This window comes from Alligator mississippiensis, chromosome 7 (genome assembly GCF_030867095.1).
Source record: "Alligator mississippiensis isolate rAllMis1 chromosome 7, rAllMis1, whole genome shotgun sequence".
NCBI lineage: Eukaryota > Metazoa > Chordata > Crocodylia > Alligatoridae > Alligator > Alligator mississippiensis.
Window position 1 is genome coordinate 10,677,131 of NC_081830.1, and position 17,335 is coordinate 10,694,465.

At 59.1% G+C, this 17,335-nt stretch overlaps 2 protein-coding genes across 2 annotated transcripts; one reads left to right on the forward strand and one right to left on the reverse strand.

Moving 5' to 3' along the window:
• Positions 1-8,685: 8,685 nt before the first annotated feature.
• Positions 8,686-12,108, reverse strand: SH2D6 (SH2 domain containing 6). Its single transcript, XM_019487697.2, has 11 exons — positions 12,071-12,108; positions 11,922-11,956; positions 11,252-11,372; positions 10,957-11,012; positions 10,736-10,862; positions 10,582-10,610; positions 10,237-10,285; positions 10,108-10,145; positions 9,858-9,941; positions 9,211-9,363; positions 8,686-9,054 (listed from the first exon to the last, which is right to left on the reverse strand). Exons 3-11 carry the CDS (start codon positions 11,334-11,336, stop codon positions 8,938-8,940), a joined length of 738 nt encoding a protein of 245 aa, XP_019343242.2. The 5' UTR covers positions 11,337-11,372; positions 11,922-11,956; positions 12,071-12,108; the 3' UTR covers positions 8,686-8,937.
• Positions 12,109-12,500: 392 nt separating this feature from the next.
• POLM (DNA polymerase mu) lies at positions 12,501-17,002 on the forward strand. Its single transcript, XM_014593733.3, has 11 exons — positions 12,501-12,969; positions 13,108-13,291; positions 13,373-13,462; positions 13,623-13,793; positions 14,284-14,355; positions 14,615-14,735; positions 14,864-14,996; positions 15,086-15,188; positions 15,349-15,576; positions 16,360-16,443; positions 16,878-17,002. The coding sequence occupies exons 1-11, from the start codon at positions 12,782-12,784 to the stop codon at positions 16,962-16,964; spliced, it is 1,461 nt and encodes a 486-aa protein (XP_014449219.1). The 5' UTR covers positions 12,501-12,781; the 3' UTR covers positions 16,965-17,002.
• The last annotated feature ends 333 nt before the right edge of the window (positions 17,003-17,335 follow it).

Below are 17,335 nucleotides of genomic sequence, written 5' to 3' on the forward strand. Positions count from 1 at the left end.
GAGCCACCGGTATTTATATCCTCCCGGGCCCCGCCCACCGCCGGCCACCAGCCCCGCCCTCCCCGGTGCACCAATCCGTGGGTGGGGGCGCTTGGAACAAACCATTTTGTTGCGGGGGGGAGAGAGGCGTCCGGTGTCTAGGCGATCCCCCTCCGTGTCCACATCGTCTGGTTAATGATGGGACGTCACTTACTAAGCGGGGAGGCAGTTCTCCACAGGGATTCAGGGAAAGGAGTAGAGGGGTAAAGCCTGAGCCTCCCCCTCCCCGTGTCTGCCTAGTGGACTAATCCCAGACACTAGAAGCGAGGGGAGGCAGGCGGGAGCGCTCTTGCGCTTGCGCACTAAAGGCTGTTCCCTTTCCTGCGGGCCACTGTCGCTCCCGCTCTCTGGATAGAGCGGGGCTGCTTCTGCGCAGGCCCAGTCTCCCTACAGCTGCGAGGTGAGGAGCCCTAAGGCGGCCTGGCAGCCATCTTGGTTTAGGTCTCGGTCTTTCTATTGTCCACTGTGCAGAGCAGACCCACAGCCGCCGAGCCCCTGGTCATTTGCCCTCCCCTCACAGGGCTGGAGCACGCCCGCCCCCACTTCCCGGCAATAAATACGGTACCATGTCACTGCTTGTCCAGCCTTTGGAGCCCTTCTCTGAGTGGGTCCTGCTAATGGTGTGCCTGGCTGCCATCTTGAACATGGCAGAGGCACGGACGCCAGTGGCTGAGTGCGAGTACGGGTTAGACTATGTCCAACCACAAAAAGATACAGAGGGCAGTCGGCGTAGAGACAAGCTGTCGACCATGGAGACGCTCTCCAATGAGGACGGCCGAACTGGAACTGGATCTTCCACAAGGACATCTGCAAGGACCACGGGGACTTGAGCTGGTTGATAATGCACCGAGTGCTCCCAGTGAGGGCGTGGAGGTACAAGGAAGGACCAGGGATTTGACTCAATTACTGCAGGGAAACTTGCCAAGAAGAAGCAGAGATCATTGACCTCCTCCTATGGCACTGTCCGTATGCCACGGGTGTGTGGGGAAAAGGTAAGCCAAGTCCTTGAAGGAGTGAGAGGAGTCAGGTTGATGACAAGGGAGGCAGTGGCGTACAGATACTTGACTGAGCAAAAGCGGTCCCAGACAACGCACTTCAACCGATTTGTGTCCTGTGTCAGAAGCGCCCTGTGGCAGTGCAGGAACATGGTGTTATACAGGCACGTCGAGCTCAAGGAAACAGATTGTGTTAAAATCTTTCTGAGCGAACTTCAGTCCTACCACCGGAAATCGGTGAGCGAGGGTGGAGAGGACGTAGCCAACTTCATCTGGTAAAGCGGCACCTGGCGCAGGTTGTTCAAAGACCCCCGGGCGGGGAAGTGGACAAAGAGAACGAAGAGGACAGACACGCAACTGGACCTGGAGACAGCGAGGACTACAACAGGATCAGCAGCAGCGGAAGTGACAGACATTGATTGCAACAAGAACAGTGAATGAACGGAGAATGTAAACCCCAAATTGGGGTTTGGACTAAAGGACTGTAATTTGGGTAGGTGAGGGTGGGTGTGCGGAGGCACAGGGAAGTAGGTGTGTTTATTGTAACAGAAAGTGCAAATTTCTTAATGTAGTTTTAGGATGTGTGATGGAAAGTTTATGATAGAGGATGTATATATATAAAACTCTCTCTATATAGAAATATCTTTTATAACAAAAAAAAAAAAAGGCTGAGGAGAGCCTGACAGGGCTTTGCTTGCACCAGAGGCCTTGCCAAGCCATGTGGGCCCACTGCCACATGCCAGGCCCCACTATGCCTGGGCATCCTCCATGCTCAAAATGGCAGGCGTTGGAGAACCCTTGCTTGCCAAACCCAGTGGCAGGCAGCAGGGGTCAATCCTAGCTCCCAGGCCTTCAGGATGGAAGCAGCCATTTGATCACAGTAAGGTGGATTTGGGAAGGCTGTACTAGGATGAGGCTGATGCTGGAGCTGGAGGTACACGAGTCCATCTAGGGGCAAAGACTGGGTTCAAGATAGGGCTCTGTGGCCTTGTGGAAGCATGTGGCAAGACCTGTAACATTTATAAGCTCTGCCTCTGATCCCAGGGCTGCCCGGAAAACTGCCAACGGCAGCTGCATTTGCAACCTGCATTTATTTGGCTTTCATCCTCTTGGGCCAGCGGCAGAGATGCCCAGTAAAAGCCAGAGCTGCAAGCCTCTGTGTTTTCCTCTAGTACGTGACCTCTGCTGACTTGCCTCTCCGTCACATGCAGTCAGCATCCCCCCTTGTTTATAAATGTCCACACCGGCCTGACAAATGTGACTGGGCAAAGATAAGGCCAGGTTTACATCTGCTGGTTCACTGGGATATCTTGTGCCCAGAACAAATGATAAGAGATGTACACAGCCACTTCTGCCCTTGCCCTGAGATAAACACATGGATCTGTATTGCCAGCGGCTGCATTTCAGGTGCAATTAGTGTTTAAAAAGGTCAGATGCTGTGGAAAAAACAAAACAAAAAGCCTGGCCAGAGATGAAGTTCAGAGATAGATGATCCAGGGCCTTTTCTTTCCTCCTTTCTTCCATTGTTCCTGTATGTCCCTTTGCCTGCAGTTTCCAGTGTCAATTATAATCAAATAGAGCTGGAAATGTTATAATGCCTTTTATTTTTTTTAAATGCCGGGGGAAATGTTTTAAAGAGCATGATTTCTCCCATCTTTTGCAGGCTCGGAAACAGAAGCCTGGCACAAACCAAAGGCTGTACAGAGATACCTTGAAGCAAAACTTCTCATAGACAATGAGCTGCAACCAAGCCATGGGGTGAGCAATCCTTGACTGTTGCAAACTTGTTCGCAATCAGTGACATTTTGGACTGGTCTGAGGTCACACCTCTGGTTCCTGGCGTGTCTCTTTCCACCAGGTATGTGCTAGCTTGCTGTTTGTTTTCTGTGGGGCTTCTTCCAGTGGCAACATGTAGGGGGCACATGGGGGTGCACGCGCACCCCCTGAGAGCGCTGGTGTACCCCCTGACCGGCTGTGCTCCCTGCCTAGGAGATGGCAATGAGGGGCAGGCAGGAGTGCTGGTGCCCCCCCTGCAAGTGCCAGCTGGGGAGTGGGATCCTCCCCCCGTCACTGACTGGCTCCTGCAGAGGAGGGGGGGACACACGCGACACATGCCCCCTGACTAAGGCATGGCTGCTTCCCTCTTCTGGGACTCTGTCTCCTTTCCTTCCTCTTTGTTCCTTCCTGCCTCGCTTTCCCTTTTCTGTCCCTTCCTTTGTCTTCCTGTTTGCCTCTGTGCTGCCTTTTTCTGCTTTTTTAAATTTTCTTTTTTTGCACAGCCGTTAGGAAGGATTTGGGGCCTTCTTGAAAGCTGTACCCCCCAGGGATATTGCAATGCCATCCGTGTTCACAATCCTTGGCGTAGCAGTTTTTGCCTTGGGTACACAAGGCTAGGGATGCATTGGTGCTCTGCTACCAAGTGCCCTTGTTTCCTGCATTTGGGGCATAGGTTGGGGATGTTCTGAGCAGAGGACAAGCCCACAATGTGGTCCCAGGGTGATTGCAGTTCTCCTGGGACCCAAGCAAGCTTCTCAGGCAGGCTCTCTGGTCCACGCCCCAAATTTATCCCACACCTTTTCCGCAGTCATATTTCCACAACCAGAATTTTACATCTGCCTCTTACCAGGCCAGACAACATGTCCACAGTCATGATGCTTTCTCATTTGTTGTAGGCCTGGAACCTGCCCCCAGCCTACACACCCACATGCTCCTTTCAGCATCTGAACACTCATACTCCTCTGAGCCAGTTAGTCTCTAAGGTATCAGCTTGACACAAATCCTGAAGCAGTAGGACTGGAAGGGTCCTCCATAGGTCATCTATTCTTGCTCCACTTAAGACAGTGAATCATCTGTTCAGAACCTCCTGTTAGTTGGCATGGATCCAGTAAAAGAAGGGTTCAGGGGGTTGTACAGAGATGAGCCCAGCTCCCTGGGGTGCCCCAAGATACCACCTCCCATGGTGGAGAGAGCACTTAGTGGATGGGAACTGAAGAGCACTAAGAGCAGTCCCATCTGGGGATACTGTCTCCATGACCTCCGCCTTCCCAGAATGCTGGACTTGCATTCCTGACCCTTTAAAAAGAGGCTTTGATTGGTGGAGGGAAAATACTGAGCAAATAACACCCCCCCCCCCCCCACACTGAAGAAGCACAGTGCAGCAATGATCTGCCATGCTTCTCATTGCCCCCACCCCTCTTATCCACCCAGTGTCTACAGAGATTTGGTTTTCCCTAAAAGATCTGTCTCCTCCATTGACTTCACCATCCTCCAGCTTCCTGGAGGGATAATGGGAGAAGGCAGCAAGCTGCGGGGGAAGCTAGACAGATATGAAAATAAACAGGAGGCTGGGAAAAGGAATCATAGACTCATAGGGAAGTGGAGCTGGAAGGGACCTCCAGAGGTCACAGGGAGAGGTCTAGTCCAACTCCCTGCCTAAGGTAGGATCAGCCCTGTCCAAACCATCCCATACAAATCCATCAACCTCTTGATAAAGCTACCATCAACCCTGACACTACACCAGACATCACACCTGACCCTGCCACAGGGAAAGCAGTGGGGGGCACAGCTTGTTAATAAGATGCTTTAGACATCCCAGGGAGAGGCCGTGCCCTACTACAAAGGAAAGCAAGAACTTTCCCCAATCTGTACCAGACTGAGCAAGGGGAAAACTCCTCCTTGACCCCAATGCAGTATCAGTCTGAGCCTGAGCAGGACCCTCTAGCTGGGAACCTCTGGGTCTGAGCCCCAGCAGGAGCACTGGCATAGACGGGTTGCCACCCCCAGCCTGGACTGCAGCCAACACCTAGTGCTTTTGAGGAAGGCTTAAAACTCCCCTGACACATGTAGCAGCAAGGGGGGTGGGGAGGCGGAGGTGTGTTAATTCCCTCCCAGCCCCCTGCCAACAAGAAGGGAAGCCTTGGGAAATCCCCAAAGCAGAAAGAACACAGGCATAGATCATCCCCAACCAGTGGCTGTCCAACCTCTCCTCACATATCTCCAGTGACAGACAGTGTACACCTTCCATGGGACCTCTTTCCTTGTCAACTTCTGCTCTGCTGATAAAGTCCTCCTAAAGCAAAGGTGTCCTGATCCTGAGACTACTAGAAGCATTGCAGGAGAGTGGGGGAGGGGGGCATTGGATTAAAGCATGCTGTGTCTCCAAGGCTGGGTCTGCCCCCTCCAAGCAGACCTGATGTTGCCCCAGGGAGGGGGGCATTAACCTCTTTGATTGCTCAATCCAGGCCTCTCCCCATGGCACCCGACCCAGGCAAGGCCCTATCACCAGCCGCCTGTGATCATTATTAGTCACTCCCTGGCCCTCAACCCTCACTGCCCTCCCAGTCCCCCCAGCCCTTCCCCGCTCCACCCACCCATGGTGACACAATCTTTGCCCAGGACAAAGTCCTTGGCAATACACACGCAAGGCACCGGGCCTCACCCCACCCCAGCCAGCATTGTTGGGACCCAAGCAGGCATAGATGGTGCTTCCTGGGCTCTGAGGATGGCTTGTTAAGGCGAGGTGCTAATTAATAAGCTTTCTAGAGGTCTCCATGCTCAGTAGGTGACCTTCTAGTCCCCTGAGGGGATGAGCCTGGGAGCTCATGGCTTGGGGCTCAGCCCCGTTTCTGTCCTCAAAGGGTGTCTGGATTCTGAGATCCTACCCCTATCAGTTACTCTTTCCAAGAGGAATTCTCTGGGCTGGATCCTGCCACACATCCCCGGAGCCCCCGTTAGTCCTATGGGCCTGGCCTGGGCTGTGGGGTTGCCAGCATCCCCATTCACATGAAGATCCAAGGTGGTGGGGGCCTGTTGTGTGTCTAGCTCTCTGCCAGCTGTCTTGGGCCAAGTCTGTGGCAGGGGGTAGGGATAGATCAGGCCTGCTCCCTGCCTCACAGGGGTTGGATTAGGAGCTGGGGGGGGACCCATTCACAGCCCCCTCACCAGCCCCATGGCACCTTCCTTTAGTGTCCTGATGCTACCCCACTTGCTGGGCCTGAGAGAGGTGACTGAAGCCACATAGGAGGGAGCTGTGGGATTGGTGCTCAGTGAATGTCCCTCTCTGGGTGCCAGGAAGAGGCTAGCTGTGCTCTATGCCCCCCGCCATCCGAACCCTACAGCTGCATGATGCAACCAAGCCATGATCTTGCCTATTGCTGGTGTCTGACTGGCTCTGGCCAGCACAGCAGGTCGGTGCACCCCCACACCCATGCCCCAGGGCTCAGGAGGTCAGTATGGCCTGGCAGTTCTCTGCCACCAGGCTGATGCAAGATCTAGAGCCTCTTTGCTTAGCCTGGGTGTGGGAGTGTCTCCAGTCTCTCTGTGTTACTGGAACCCAGGTATGTGCAGCGAGATCAGGACACATTAACTGTCCCAGCCCCTGGCCATGCCCCACTCTACAGCAGAGACTTGGGGTGGGGGGAGCTAAGAGGAAGTAGACCCCACAGTTTTCCACCCCCCCACACACACTTTATGCCACCCAGTCAGCCCTGATTCCCACACCAATGCTATTTTTGCCCTTCCTGCTTCAATTTCTCCTTTGCCACTGCTCTTCCTCCCACAAATTGCCCCCCCAGTGAACCCCGGCAGTGGTTTGCATCATGGGAAACCATCTACATGGCCTTGTTGTTCTCCCTCCACACCTTTCTCAGGAGGTATCACCCATGCCAGTAAATCCACCAGCTCCAGCTTTTCCAGAGGGGTTAAGGGGCGAGGATATAACCCCTCCTCCCAGCACCATGATTAAGGAAGCCTCCAGTGGGGACAAATCCTTCTGCTTTGTCTGCCTCACGTGTGAGCAAGGGGTCAGTTGTGGGAAGATGTGCAGGGTATTGGGGGGAGGGGGGAAGATGCCAGGCTAATTCCCAGCTCTAGGCTCCCTTCTCCCCCCACCCAAACCCCAGGCGATGGGCGTCAGGGCTGGGCCAGGCTTCCTGGAAGTTGCGATCACTCTGATGGTGGCTGCCTCTAATTGCAGGATTCGTGTGCGCAGCCTAAACAAAAGCCGCGCTGACTTGACCCAGCTGCAACCCCACCCACCTCCCAGGTGAGCTAAGCACCAAGGGGTAGCTCCCACGCATCTGGCTGGAGCAGGGGAGACAAAAAGGCAGAGAGGGGAGCAGGTGCAGATGTTGCGGGGCAGCTGTTGTGGGGCCCAGTATTCCCAGCAGGGGAGCCACCTTCCCTGTTTCTCCCCACTTTCACCCCACTCCCAGTGCCATGGGGCCCCAATCCCCTTCCAACCATGGCAACAAAACATCTAGAAATCCTGGCAGGGGACAAAGGGCAAAGCGTATCCATCTCTCCAACCCCAGGAGTGAGCCAGCGCCAGGTCCAGTGAGCAACCCACAGGCTTGGGCCTGTGGGCAGGTGAGTGCGTAGAGCCCCGCCAAGCCCAGGTGGTTTTTGATGATCGTAGAATCACAGAGCAGTGGGGCTGGATGGGACCTTCAGAGGTCACGGCTAGTCCAACCAACCCCCTCCAGCTTTGGTCCCAGAGGGAGCATTAGCACATCCTGGTTGCTATCCCCAGCCTGGGCTGCAGCCAACACCCAGTGCTTCTGAGGGACCCCCCCCCAAAAAACAAAACAAAACAAAAAACCAACACATGGAGCAGCTGGGGGGTGGTACTTCTCTCCCTAGCAAAGCCTGGGAAATCCGCATAGATGGACAAACCAAGGAGGATCAACTCACCTCCAGTTTATACACTCTGAGGCTGGCACCTGACAGGCACAGAGGCCCGGCCTGGGAGGGGTAGGGGACCAAACTCCAACTTAACTTTCCGCCCAAATCCAGATTCCCAGCAGCTTTCCCCCCTGCTAGAACGAGGCTTCTGATCACCCCGCTTCCCCCACCCCAGCATCGATCACTCAGTGCCCGATGCCTCTCATCTCTTCTAGGGGAATCAAGGCATGATCCTCATTGCCCACACTGCCTGCCAAGCTGTCAGGGACTTGTTCCCTAGGGGCTGGGATACACCCGCTGCACCAAATGCAGGCTGGCCAAGCTGCTGACTGGCTGCTGTAGGGGCGGGGGGGCAAGTGGGATCACATGGGTAGAGGAACAGGTGCAAGAGGCACTGCCAGCCTGAACTTCCCTCTCTGGGAATCGCCCCCGCTCCCGATCTGCTCACTGTAAGACAGCGGGGAGGCCACATGGGGCTATTCTGAATTCTGCCCTGGTATAAATAGCCCTGGCCTGGAGGCAGGGGGACCCAGGCATCCAGGCAGGGGCTGGGCTTGGAAGCTGCTGGGCTGGGGCCAGCTATCAGCTCTTCTCCCCCTCTACCTCATTCTGTACACTGAAACTGGCTGAAGGGAAGCCCCCCTGCCCAGGAACCTTGTTTGGGGTCCTGTTGGGGTCTGATTCTGCCTGGGGGAAGCAAAGACTGGCTGTGGGCAGACTCCAGGCTTGGGTGGGGGGTACTGCCTGAGGGGATGGGGGGTACCTGGCAGTGGGGGAGCAAGTGAAGTTGGGTGTGGGAGGCCACACCCTGTAAGTGGGTTAATCCAAGGGCTGTCTAGCGCCAAATGCAGAAGGGGGAAACTGAGGCACTGGCTCCCACAACTAAAAGTGATCTTTGCCCTGGGTGGGGCCTGACCCCAGCCCCTCCCCCTCACCTCCACCCCCACCCCCAGCCAGACAACAGCAGGAGGCAGCTTCACACTGTTTATTGTGACCCCCCAGCTGGGGACAAGGAGGAAGTGGGTACAGCAAGGATGCAGGTGTCCTGGCTGGCTTGGCATCAGCTGGGGGTGGGGGAGGAGGGAGGGCTGCCAGACTGCCCCCCAGCCTGAGGCCTGCCATTGTTGCTCTACCCTGACACTGGTCACAGCTGCAGGGCTGAGGCTGGCAGGGAAGGGGAAGGGGCTGGGGTGGCACTGGGTGCCCCCTCCCCACCAGGCACTCAGGGCTTCACAGGGTAGAGCAGGCGGGTGTGCTGGCGGGCGCAAGTGGTACCATCCACCAGCACGAGGGGGTGCTGCATGTAGTGCCAGACCATACTGGGCACACTGGGAAAGAGCTGTGTGCGTGTGGAAGGGGGAGGGTGGTCAGGGGGGTCAGGCTGGGACCCCAAGCCCCTGGCACTGGGGGGTGCTCAGCATGGCCAGCCCCCACCCCCCTAGGATATCCCAGCCCTCACCCCTTGGCACTGGGCACATCCCAGCTGGGCACCCACCTCTGGGCAGGCGTTGGTGCGACCCAAGGCAAAGGGCCGGGGCCCTGGAATCAAGCGCACAGGGATGTTGTAGACACGGGCACCCAGGAGCACAGCCAAGGTGTAGGGCTGGGGACCGCCACGCCCAGAGCGCCGCACAAGGTAGGCACCATCCTGGGGGCAGGAGCAGGAGTCACCACCACCAGGGGGGCTGCTCCCCATTGGGTTTAGGGGAAACGGAAGCAGCCAGGCAAGCAGGGGACTAAAGGCAGTGGGGAGGCAGCGGCTGAGTGGGAGAGAACCCAGAAGTCTTGGACTCTGCCCTCCTGCTTGCTCTAACCACTATGGCCCTCTTAGAGCTAGGGAGGGAACCCAGGCATCCCAGCCCCCCACCCCACCCTGGAGCTAGGGAGAGATCCCAGGTGTCCTGATCCCTTAGTCTGTGCTCTAGCCACTAACCTGACCTGGAGCTAGGTAGTGAACCCAGGCACCTGGGCCTCACAGACTGCTCTGACTCTAAGCACCACACCCCATCCCCTTCCCAGAGTGGGGAGAGAACTCAGGCGTCCCGGCTCCCCAGTCCCTGGTCAACTCAATCCCGCTGGATCCCAGCCCCACTCCAAGCAGGGGAGAGAACCCAGGTGTCCAGGGTGGGAGGGGTGGGGTACCTTATTGGCATAGAGCAGGGCAGTCTCAGCTGTTTGCCGGTCACAGCTTCCTGCATACCAGGGCTGGGCACAGAGCTCAGGGTCCTGTGGGCATGGGAGGGGAGGGTCAAGACAACCCTGCCTCTTCCCCCCCCAACTCCCCCCAGCCAATCTCTGCATGCCCAGAAATACTCCCTCTGCCTGGCACTTACCCCTGTGGGGAGGATCAGGTACCTGAGAGGCCCCCATTGCCTTAGGGTGGGGTACTTACCTCCATGGGGGACCCACTCCCCTCAAGGCAGCAGGGGGCTGGAAGAGACAGGACACAAGGTTACGGGGGGGGGCTGCGGGTTGGGAATAAGGGGCACTGGCAGGGCTGAGGAACATGGGGGGCACTCACCTGGGGGAGGCTGGAACTGCACATAGGTTGCATCCTTAAGAGGCCCCTCCTGGAAAGAGACCCTGATTATCAGTGGGCAGGGTGGTCTCAGCTGCCACATGCCATCCACACCCCTCAGCTGGGTGCTCCCTGCCCAGACCTGGGGGTGGGGGTGGCTATCTCCAAACCTGGATGCCTGGGTTTTCTCCCCAAGGCTCCCAGGTTCTCCCCCAGTTCTTGGTGCCATGTGCCTCAGTTTCCCCATCAATAGAACAGAGCCAGCCCTGCCCAGGTACTGGGGGGAGGCATCCCTGCACACATGGGCAGCATGGAGACTCTGACCCACAGGGGAGAGGGGGATGTTACCTTGTGCTTCAAGGGGTCTGGGTTGGCACCTGCCGGCAAAGATGGCATGAATGGAACTCATACTCTCAATAATTCCCACCACTCAAGAAGCCCCACCCTTTCATTGCCAACAATCCCCCCAACCCCCTGCTCTCGCCTGTGACTGCCCACCTACCTCTGAGCATGGCCAGGCCCAGGGTGGGCAGGGAGCTGCGGCGGGTAGAGGAGGGCATGGCCCCCCACCCCTCAACTTCCTCCTCCTCTTCCTCGGCGGTGGGTGCCAGGCTCAGCTGCGACAGGAGCTGCAGACACAGCAGGTGCCTGTCAACCACCCATCCACAGCCCCCTCTGACATAGGGGGGCCAGAGGTGGGCAAGGGAGAGGGCATGGACTCACCCTGGCTGGGGGCAGGCAGGGGGCAGGCTCCGAACTGCGCCGTGCCCAGGTATGGTCTGTGGACAGCAAAGGGGTTGGGGAGTGCCCCCAGCTCCCCAGGTCTGCCCTCCCAAGCCCACAGACTACCTGCCCCCATGCCCACTGCCTCTGTCACCTCCTGCATCCGTGGCCCCTACTGCCCCCTTCCCCCCGGCCCCATGCTCCATAGTGCCTCCTGCCTCCATGTCCCTTTGTGCCTCCTGACCCCCTCACTCCCTGTCTCCATGCCACCTAGTGCCCCACATCACCCTCTTACCCAGGTAGGTTCCCTCGGGCGGCAGCTGAGCCTGGGCAGGTGCCACCCAGCGGAGCAGCCCTTCACAGGGGGGCACCTCATACATGTCTTCCTCATCAGGGGCTGGTGGCTCTTCACCACGCTGTTGGTGAGGGCAGAACATGCTGCTGGGAACTGTCCAGGGGAGGGGCAGGGCCTCAGGACCAAGGGGAGGGGGCCAGTGTGAATGGGCAGAGCCTTAGGGTTTGAAGGGACATGGCTAGGGAGAATGTGTGGGGCATCAGGTGGCCAAGGAGCAGGGCTAGGGGAATGGGTGGGGCTTTGGGGTGCCTATGGGGTAGGGCCAAAGGGGGTGGGCAGTGTCTCAGAGGGCTCTAGGGAGGACCAAGGGGGTGGGGTGTGAAGTGGGAGGGGTCCTCACCTTTGGGCTGGGAGTAGGCAGGACAAAGTGGCCCAGGGGCGGGCTAAGAGTGGGTGGGGCATTTGTAGGGTACCAGGGTAGGGCCAGGTGGGCAGAGGGTGGGGCAGTACTTACCAGGTGCTCCCAGGTGTCTGTAACACAGGCAGGCGCCCAGGTGAGGCTGTACCCCTTTCCCACCCCAGGGCACGTTGGGAATCTGGCTGCCCCGGGTCATGTTGGGATGGGGGCACCCAGAACCCAGCCCCCTCCCCCCAAGCCGCTGGCACCTACCTGGTCGCTTGGGGGGTGGTGGTGGGGGCCGAGACCTGTGGGCAGGGCACACAGCAGCGCCCTGTGATCACCTGTCCCCCCTGGGCACTACCCCCACCCCTTTGCCTGCCCCCTGCCACCCATGAAAAGGCATCCGGGTGGTTACTTACAGGCTCCGGGGCACACCAGGCAGGCTCTGCAAGGAAGCACAGGCTATCACAGGCTCCCCAGAGGGCTCCAGCCCCCTCAAAGGAGGCAGGCATCCCCAGCGCCCCAGTGTAAGGGCAGGAGTGAGGGGCCCCTGGCACCCCTCAGCCTGGCACTCACCATCCCAGCACTGCTGTGCCAGCAATGCCCACTCCAGTCTGGCACCACCCAGCTTTGTGCTGGGATTTGCATGGGCAGCAGGAAGGGGTGGGGGGCACCTCCCTGCCCCCCTGCTGCCACCCCCAGGTGCAGGGGTCATGTAACATCTATGCAAATAAGCTGCTTTGCATCTCCATTCAACCACGCCCCCTTGCCCAGGCCCTGCCCTAGCTAGGGCTGACCACGCCCCTCCAGACCTGGCCATACCTCCTGGCCCAGCCTAGTCCCACCCCCAGCGCCTGGGCCTGAGCTGCCTGCACTTCCTACCATACAGTGACCCTCCAGCCCAGTGCCCGCCCCTACCCACAATCCCTTGCAAGCCTCTCCCCAGATATCACTCTTTACTACCCGCAACCTCCTGCAGGCTTCTTCCCCCTCCTCCCAGCTACCCACAGTCTCCTGAGGGCCTCTCCCCAGGGTCTGTATTGCCTCCACACTACCCACAATCCTTTGCAAGCCTCACCCCCAACTCCCATTACCCACAATCCCCTGAGGGCCTCTTCCCAGCCCCAGCCATGGCTCTGGTGCCCCCCAAGCGGCGGCGGAAGCAGGTGCTCACAGGGAACGAGGGCCAGGCCGAGGTGGAGGGGGCCCCAGGGGGGCTGGTGCTGTGCCTGGTGCAGCGGCGCATGGGGGCCTCACGTTGCGCCTTCCTCACTCGCCTGGCCCGGGCTCGGGGGTTCCGTGTGGATGGGCCCCGCAGGTGAGAGCTCCCCTGGGAATCTGCTGCAGGGGACTGCCAGGGGCTGTGGGTCAGGAGTGAGGGGCACCAGCAGGGCTGGGGGTTGGTGGCGGGGGGGTGAAGGTCCCTGATACTAACCCCCCAGGTACTGTCCCCCAGTGCAGCATTGACCCATGTGGTGGCTGAGCAGCTGACAGGGGATGAGGCAGCTGTGTGGCTGGCCCGGGAGCGTGGAGGTGTTGGGGGTCCCAGCCCCCAACCAGCCATGTTGGACCTGAGCTGGCTGACCGAAAGCATCAGCGCCGGGCAGCCTGTGCCTGTCGAGCCACGGCATCGCCTCCACGTGAGCAGGGGTTATTGAAGGCGCTGGGGGGCTGAGGATCCCCCCGTACCAGGCACTGACTCTCACCTTCTTGTCCCCCAGGTAACAGTGACTGTGGAGCCCAGCCTGCAGGTGGCGCCTTATGCCTGCCAGCGCCGCACCCCGCTGGACCACCCCAACCCTGCCCTCGTGGTATGGACACAAGGGTCACCTGGATGCCGGGTTCTCCCCAGGTCCCATGGGTAGCAAGCAGGTGGGAGTGGGTGTCAGCTACTGGGGGGAGAGGGGGGCATGCAGTGCTCCTCACTGCCCCCTGGTGTCTGCTCCTGGTACCATGGTGACTCCCCTGCAGATGGCACTGGAGACTCTGGCAGAAGCTGCCCTGTTTGCGGGTGAAGAGGCACGAGGTCTGGCATTCACCCGTGCTGCCTCTGTACTGCGCTGCCTGCCTCGAGCCCTGCAGGGTACTCATGAGCTTAGCGGCCTGCCCTGCATCGGGGGGCACTCCCACCGTGTCCTTCAGGTACCTTTCCAGCCCTGATGGTGCCCCTCACTCTCAGCCTGTAGCTCCTTGTCCCCCACCAGCCTGGCCAGTATTCCCACTCCTGACTCAGCCCTTCACTCCCAACCTGAAGCCCTCTGCCCCCACCCCTCAGCTGTGCTCTTGCCCCTCACTTCTGACCCACAGCTTCCTGCCCCCTGTAGCCTGGCTGCTGCCCCTAACTCCTGACCCACAGCCCCCTGCCCTCCCAGCCCAGTCCGTGCCCTTCACTTCCTGCTAGCTCCTGAGCCCCGAGAAGTCCCCCGTCCCAACCAGGCCAGGGCTTGGGGTTGCAGTTGAACATTTGGCCACCGGAGGGCAGCAGCAGGCACAGCCAACTTCCACCAACCCTGACCGTGCCCCTCACTCCCAACCCACAGCCCCCTGCCCCCCCAGCCCTAGGTTCCCCTCAGTCCAGATGTGCAGCACTTGCCCCACTAAAACTGAGCTTGGGGATCTGTCTCCCGGGCAGGAGGTGCTGGAGGATGGGGTCTGTGCGGAGGTGGAGGCAGTGAAACAGTCAGAGCGATACCAGACCATGAAGGTACCGGGGTCAGCAGGAGATGGAGTTGGTCAGGGGGTTGTGGGCCTGGAATGAGGGGCACCGGCAGGGCTTGGGGAGGGGGGGCAGGGGCAGAAGCAGGGAGCTGCAGGTTGGGTGTGAGGGGCAGTGGGGCTGGCCAGAACAATGCCTACTGCTGCCCTCTCCTGGCTCTTTGTGGATCTGTCTGCCCCATTGTGGCTCCTCTGAGGAGCAGTAGCTGGTTTCTTACCCTGTCTCACTGCCTTCCCTTCCTTCCTAGCTGTTCACCCAGATCTTTGGGGTCGGGGTCCGGACAGCTGACTGCTGGTACCGGGAGGGGCTGCGGTCACTGGGGGATCTGCAGTCGCACGGGACCCGGCTGACCAGGCAGCAGCAGGCAGGTGAGAGGGGGGGCAAGCAGGGGGCTGCAGGTCAGAGGGCACTAGCAGAGCTGAGGGGGAGTGGGCAGGGGCTATGGGTTGGGAGTGAGGGGCACAGCCAGGTGTAGTCTCAGCAGTATCCCCCACAGGAGTGGAATGCTTTGAGGACCTGGCTGTACCTGTGGGCCGGGCTGAGGCTGAGGGCCTGGCATGCCTGGTGCTGGATGCTGCTGCCCGCCTGCTGCCCAGCGCCTCTGTCACGCTGGCTGGGGGCTTCCGAAGGTAACTGTCCCCCTCTCCTGGGGCCTGGCCCTGCCCCTAAGCAGCAGCAGGCCAGGCCCCCATCCTTTGATCCTTCCCCTCTGCTGCAGAGGCAAGCCTCACGGCCATGACGTGGACCTGCTGCTGTCGCACCCTGAGGAGGGCCGTGAGGTGGGACTGCTGGGCCCTCTTGTTGCCTGGTTGGAGGAGCAGGTGAGTGGGGCCTCGGGGCAGGGACAGCTGACTGGCTAGGCTGCAGGGAAGGGGCAAGACTTGAAAGGACTTCATGTTGTGGAGTGGGGTCTAGTTACAGGGCAGAGGGAGCCCAGACAGCTGGGTTCCCTGCCCACCCCATCTCTCTCCCCACCCCCAGGGTCTCCTGCTGTACCAGCACAGCCAGCACAGCAGCTACACCACCACAGCAGAGCCCTCTTCCAGCTGTGGGCCCCTGGACCGCTTTGAGCGCTGCTTCACCATCCTGCGCCTAGTGCTGCCCGCAACAGGCACGGGGGTGCGGGCCTGGCGGGCTGTGCGCCTGGACCTGGTTGTCGTTCCCCACAGCCAGCTGCCCTTTGCCCTGCTCGGTTGGACTGGATCCCGTGTAAGTGCCCCAGGGGGTGGATGGGGGTTCTAAGTCAGCCCTTGGGGTTCCAGGTTGCTGTGGTACATGCTAGGTTCAGTGCAGCCCAGCTCAGATTGCTCCAGCCTCCGGGAGGGTTGCCTGTCCTGGATTCTAGGTCATTTGTCCCAGATGATCCTGGAATACCTTGCAGTGGGTTTTAGATCACGTCATTCTTCCAGGGAGCTGCATGTCCCAGGCCAGTGCCCTCCAGTTGCAGGTCATAGCTGGGACACTTAACAGTTGGGCTCAAGATCACTCCATCCTCCCGGGCAGCTGCACATCCTGGGGTCTGAGTCAGGACTCGTTCCAGACCAAGTGGGTTCTAGGTCACTCCATGCTCCTGCTTGGCTGCATGCCCAGTTTTAGGTCAAGGCTTTCATTCTAGATCACAGCTGGGACACATTACAGTGGAATTTAGCTCCTTGCCACATGTTCTAGGTGAGGGAACTCTATGGTCCTGTGTCAGAACACACAGACCTTTGTAGCAGGGTTCTAGATGCCTGGAATCCAGAGGGGTTAAGCATCACCCTGCTACATGCTGCAGTGGGTTCTAGGTCCACAGTCTTGGTCATGTGGTGCAGGATGTTCTAGATCCGTGGTCTAGTCCAGAAACTGGTGCTGGGCCCTAGATCGGTTAGCCCTTTTTACTCAGGTTGAGAGGAAACCTGGGGGATGCAGCTGTATAGCTATGAGGGCACCAGGGAGTGGGATTGGATCTGCCTGACCCATGCCGCTGCAGCACTAACTGCCCTCCCCCCCCAGCACTTTGAGCGGGAGCTACGGCGCTTTGCCCGGCATGAGCGGGAGATGGTGCTCAACAGCCATGGGCTCTACAACATGCGGCAGGTATAGCTGCAGGACATCATGGGATGCTGGAGGAGGGCTCAGGTTCCCAGCATGGCTATAGGAGGGTGCCCTGGTACATGCTGGAAGGTTGGGGTAGGGCAGTGCTCTGAGGTGGTGCCTGGCTATGGGGATGACCCCATGCACTATGGGATGCTGCAGGGCTGTGTGAGGTGCCCCAGTGCACTGTAGGGGGTGGAGGGAGTGCCCCAGTGCACTGTGGGATGCTGAAGGGCTGTGAGGGGTGCCTTGTTGGAGTATGGGGAAGGATGGAAGGAGTGCCTCAGTAAACAGTGGGATGCCAAAGTGTGACCACAACTATTTTACCTGGGTTCTGTGGTGATGCTTGGGTGTGAGGTTGGCCATGTGCACAGTAGGATGCTGGGGTGGGGGTGTGGCTCTGCCCCACCCCGCCCCACCTTACCTTGTCTCCACAGGGCACCTTCCTACCAGCAAGCTCAGAGGAAGAGATCTTCCAGCACCTGGGCCTGGACTACATTCCCCCCACCCTCCGCAATGCCTGACCTCACCCCAGACAAATAAACCCCCTGACCATACTCCATCATGACCCACATCTGATGCTGATTTGAACTGGGCCTAGGTAGGGCTAACCTCCCTGCTGGGGCTGGAGGCAGTCTCAGGACCCTCCCCATAGTGGGCAGAGCCTGTTGGGGCTGTCCCCTCTCACACCCTAGGGGGCAGAGCCTCTCAGAGCTGGGTGCACTCCCAGGCAGGGACTGATGCCCTTTATCCTGGTCTCCCTTGGGCACAGTGTCTGGGGCTTGATGCCAGGGTTTATGTCCAGCTCAGGGCCATGGAGGGTGGCTGCCCTATACTGCCCTGGTGTTTGCCCCACCAGTGGGTACCAAGCTCCAAGCAGGGGCAAGGGTGCATC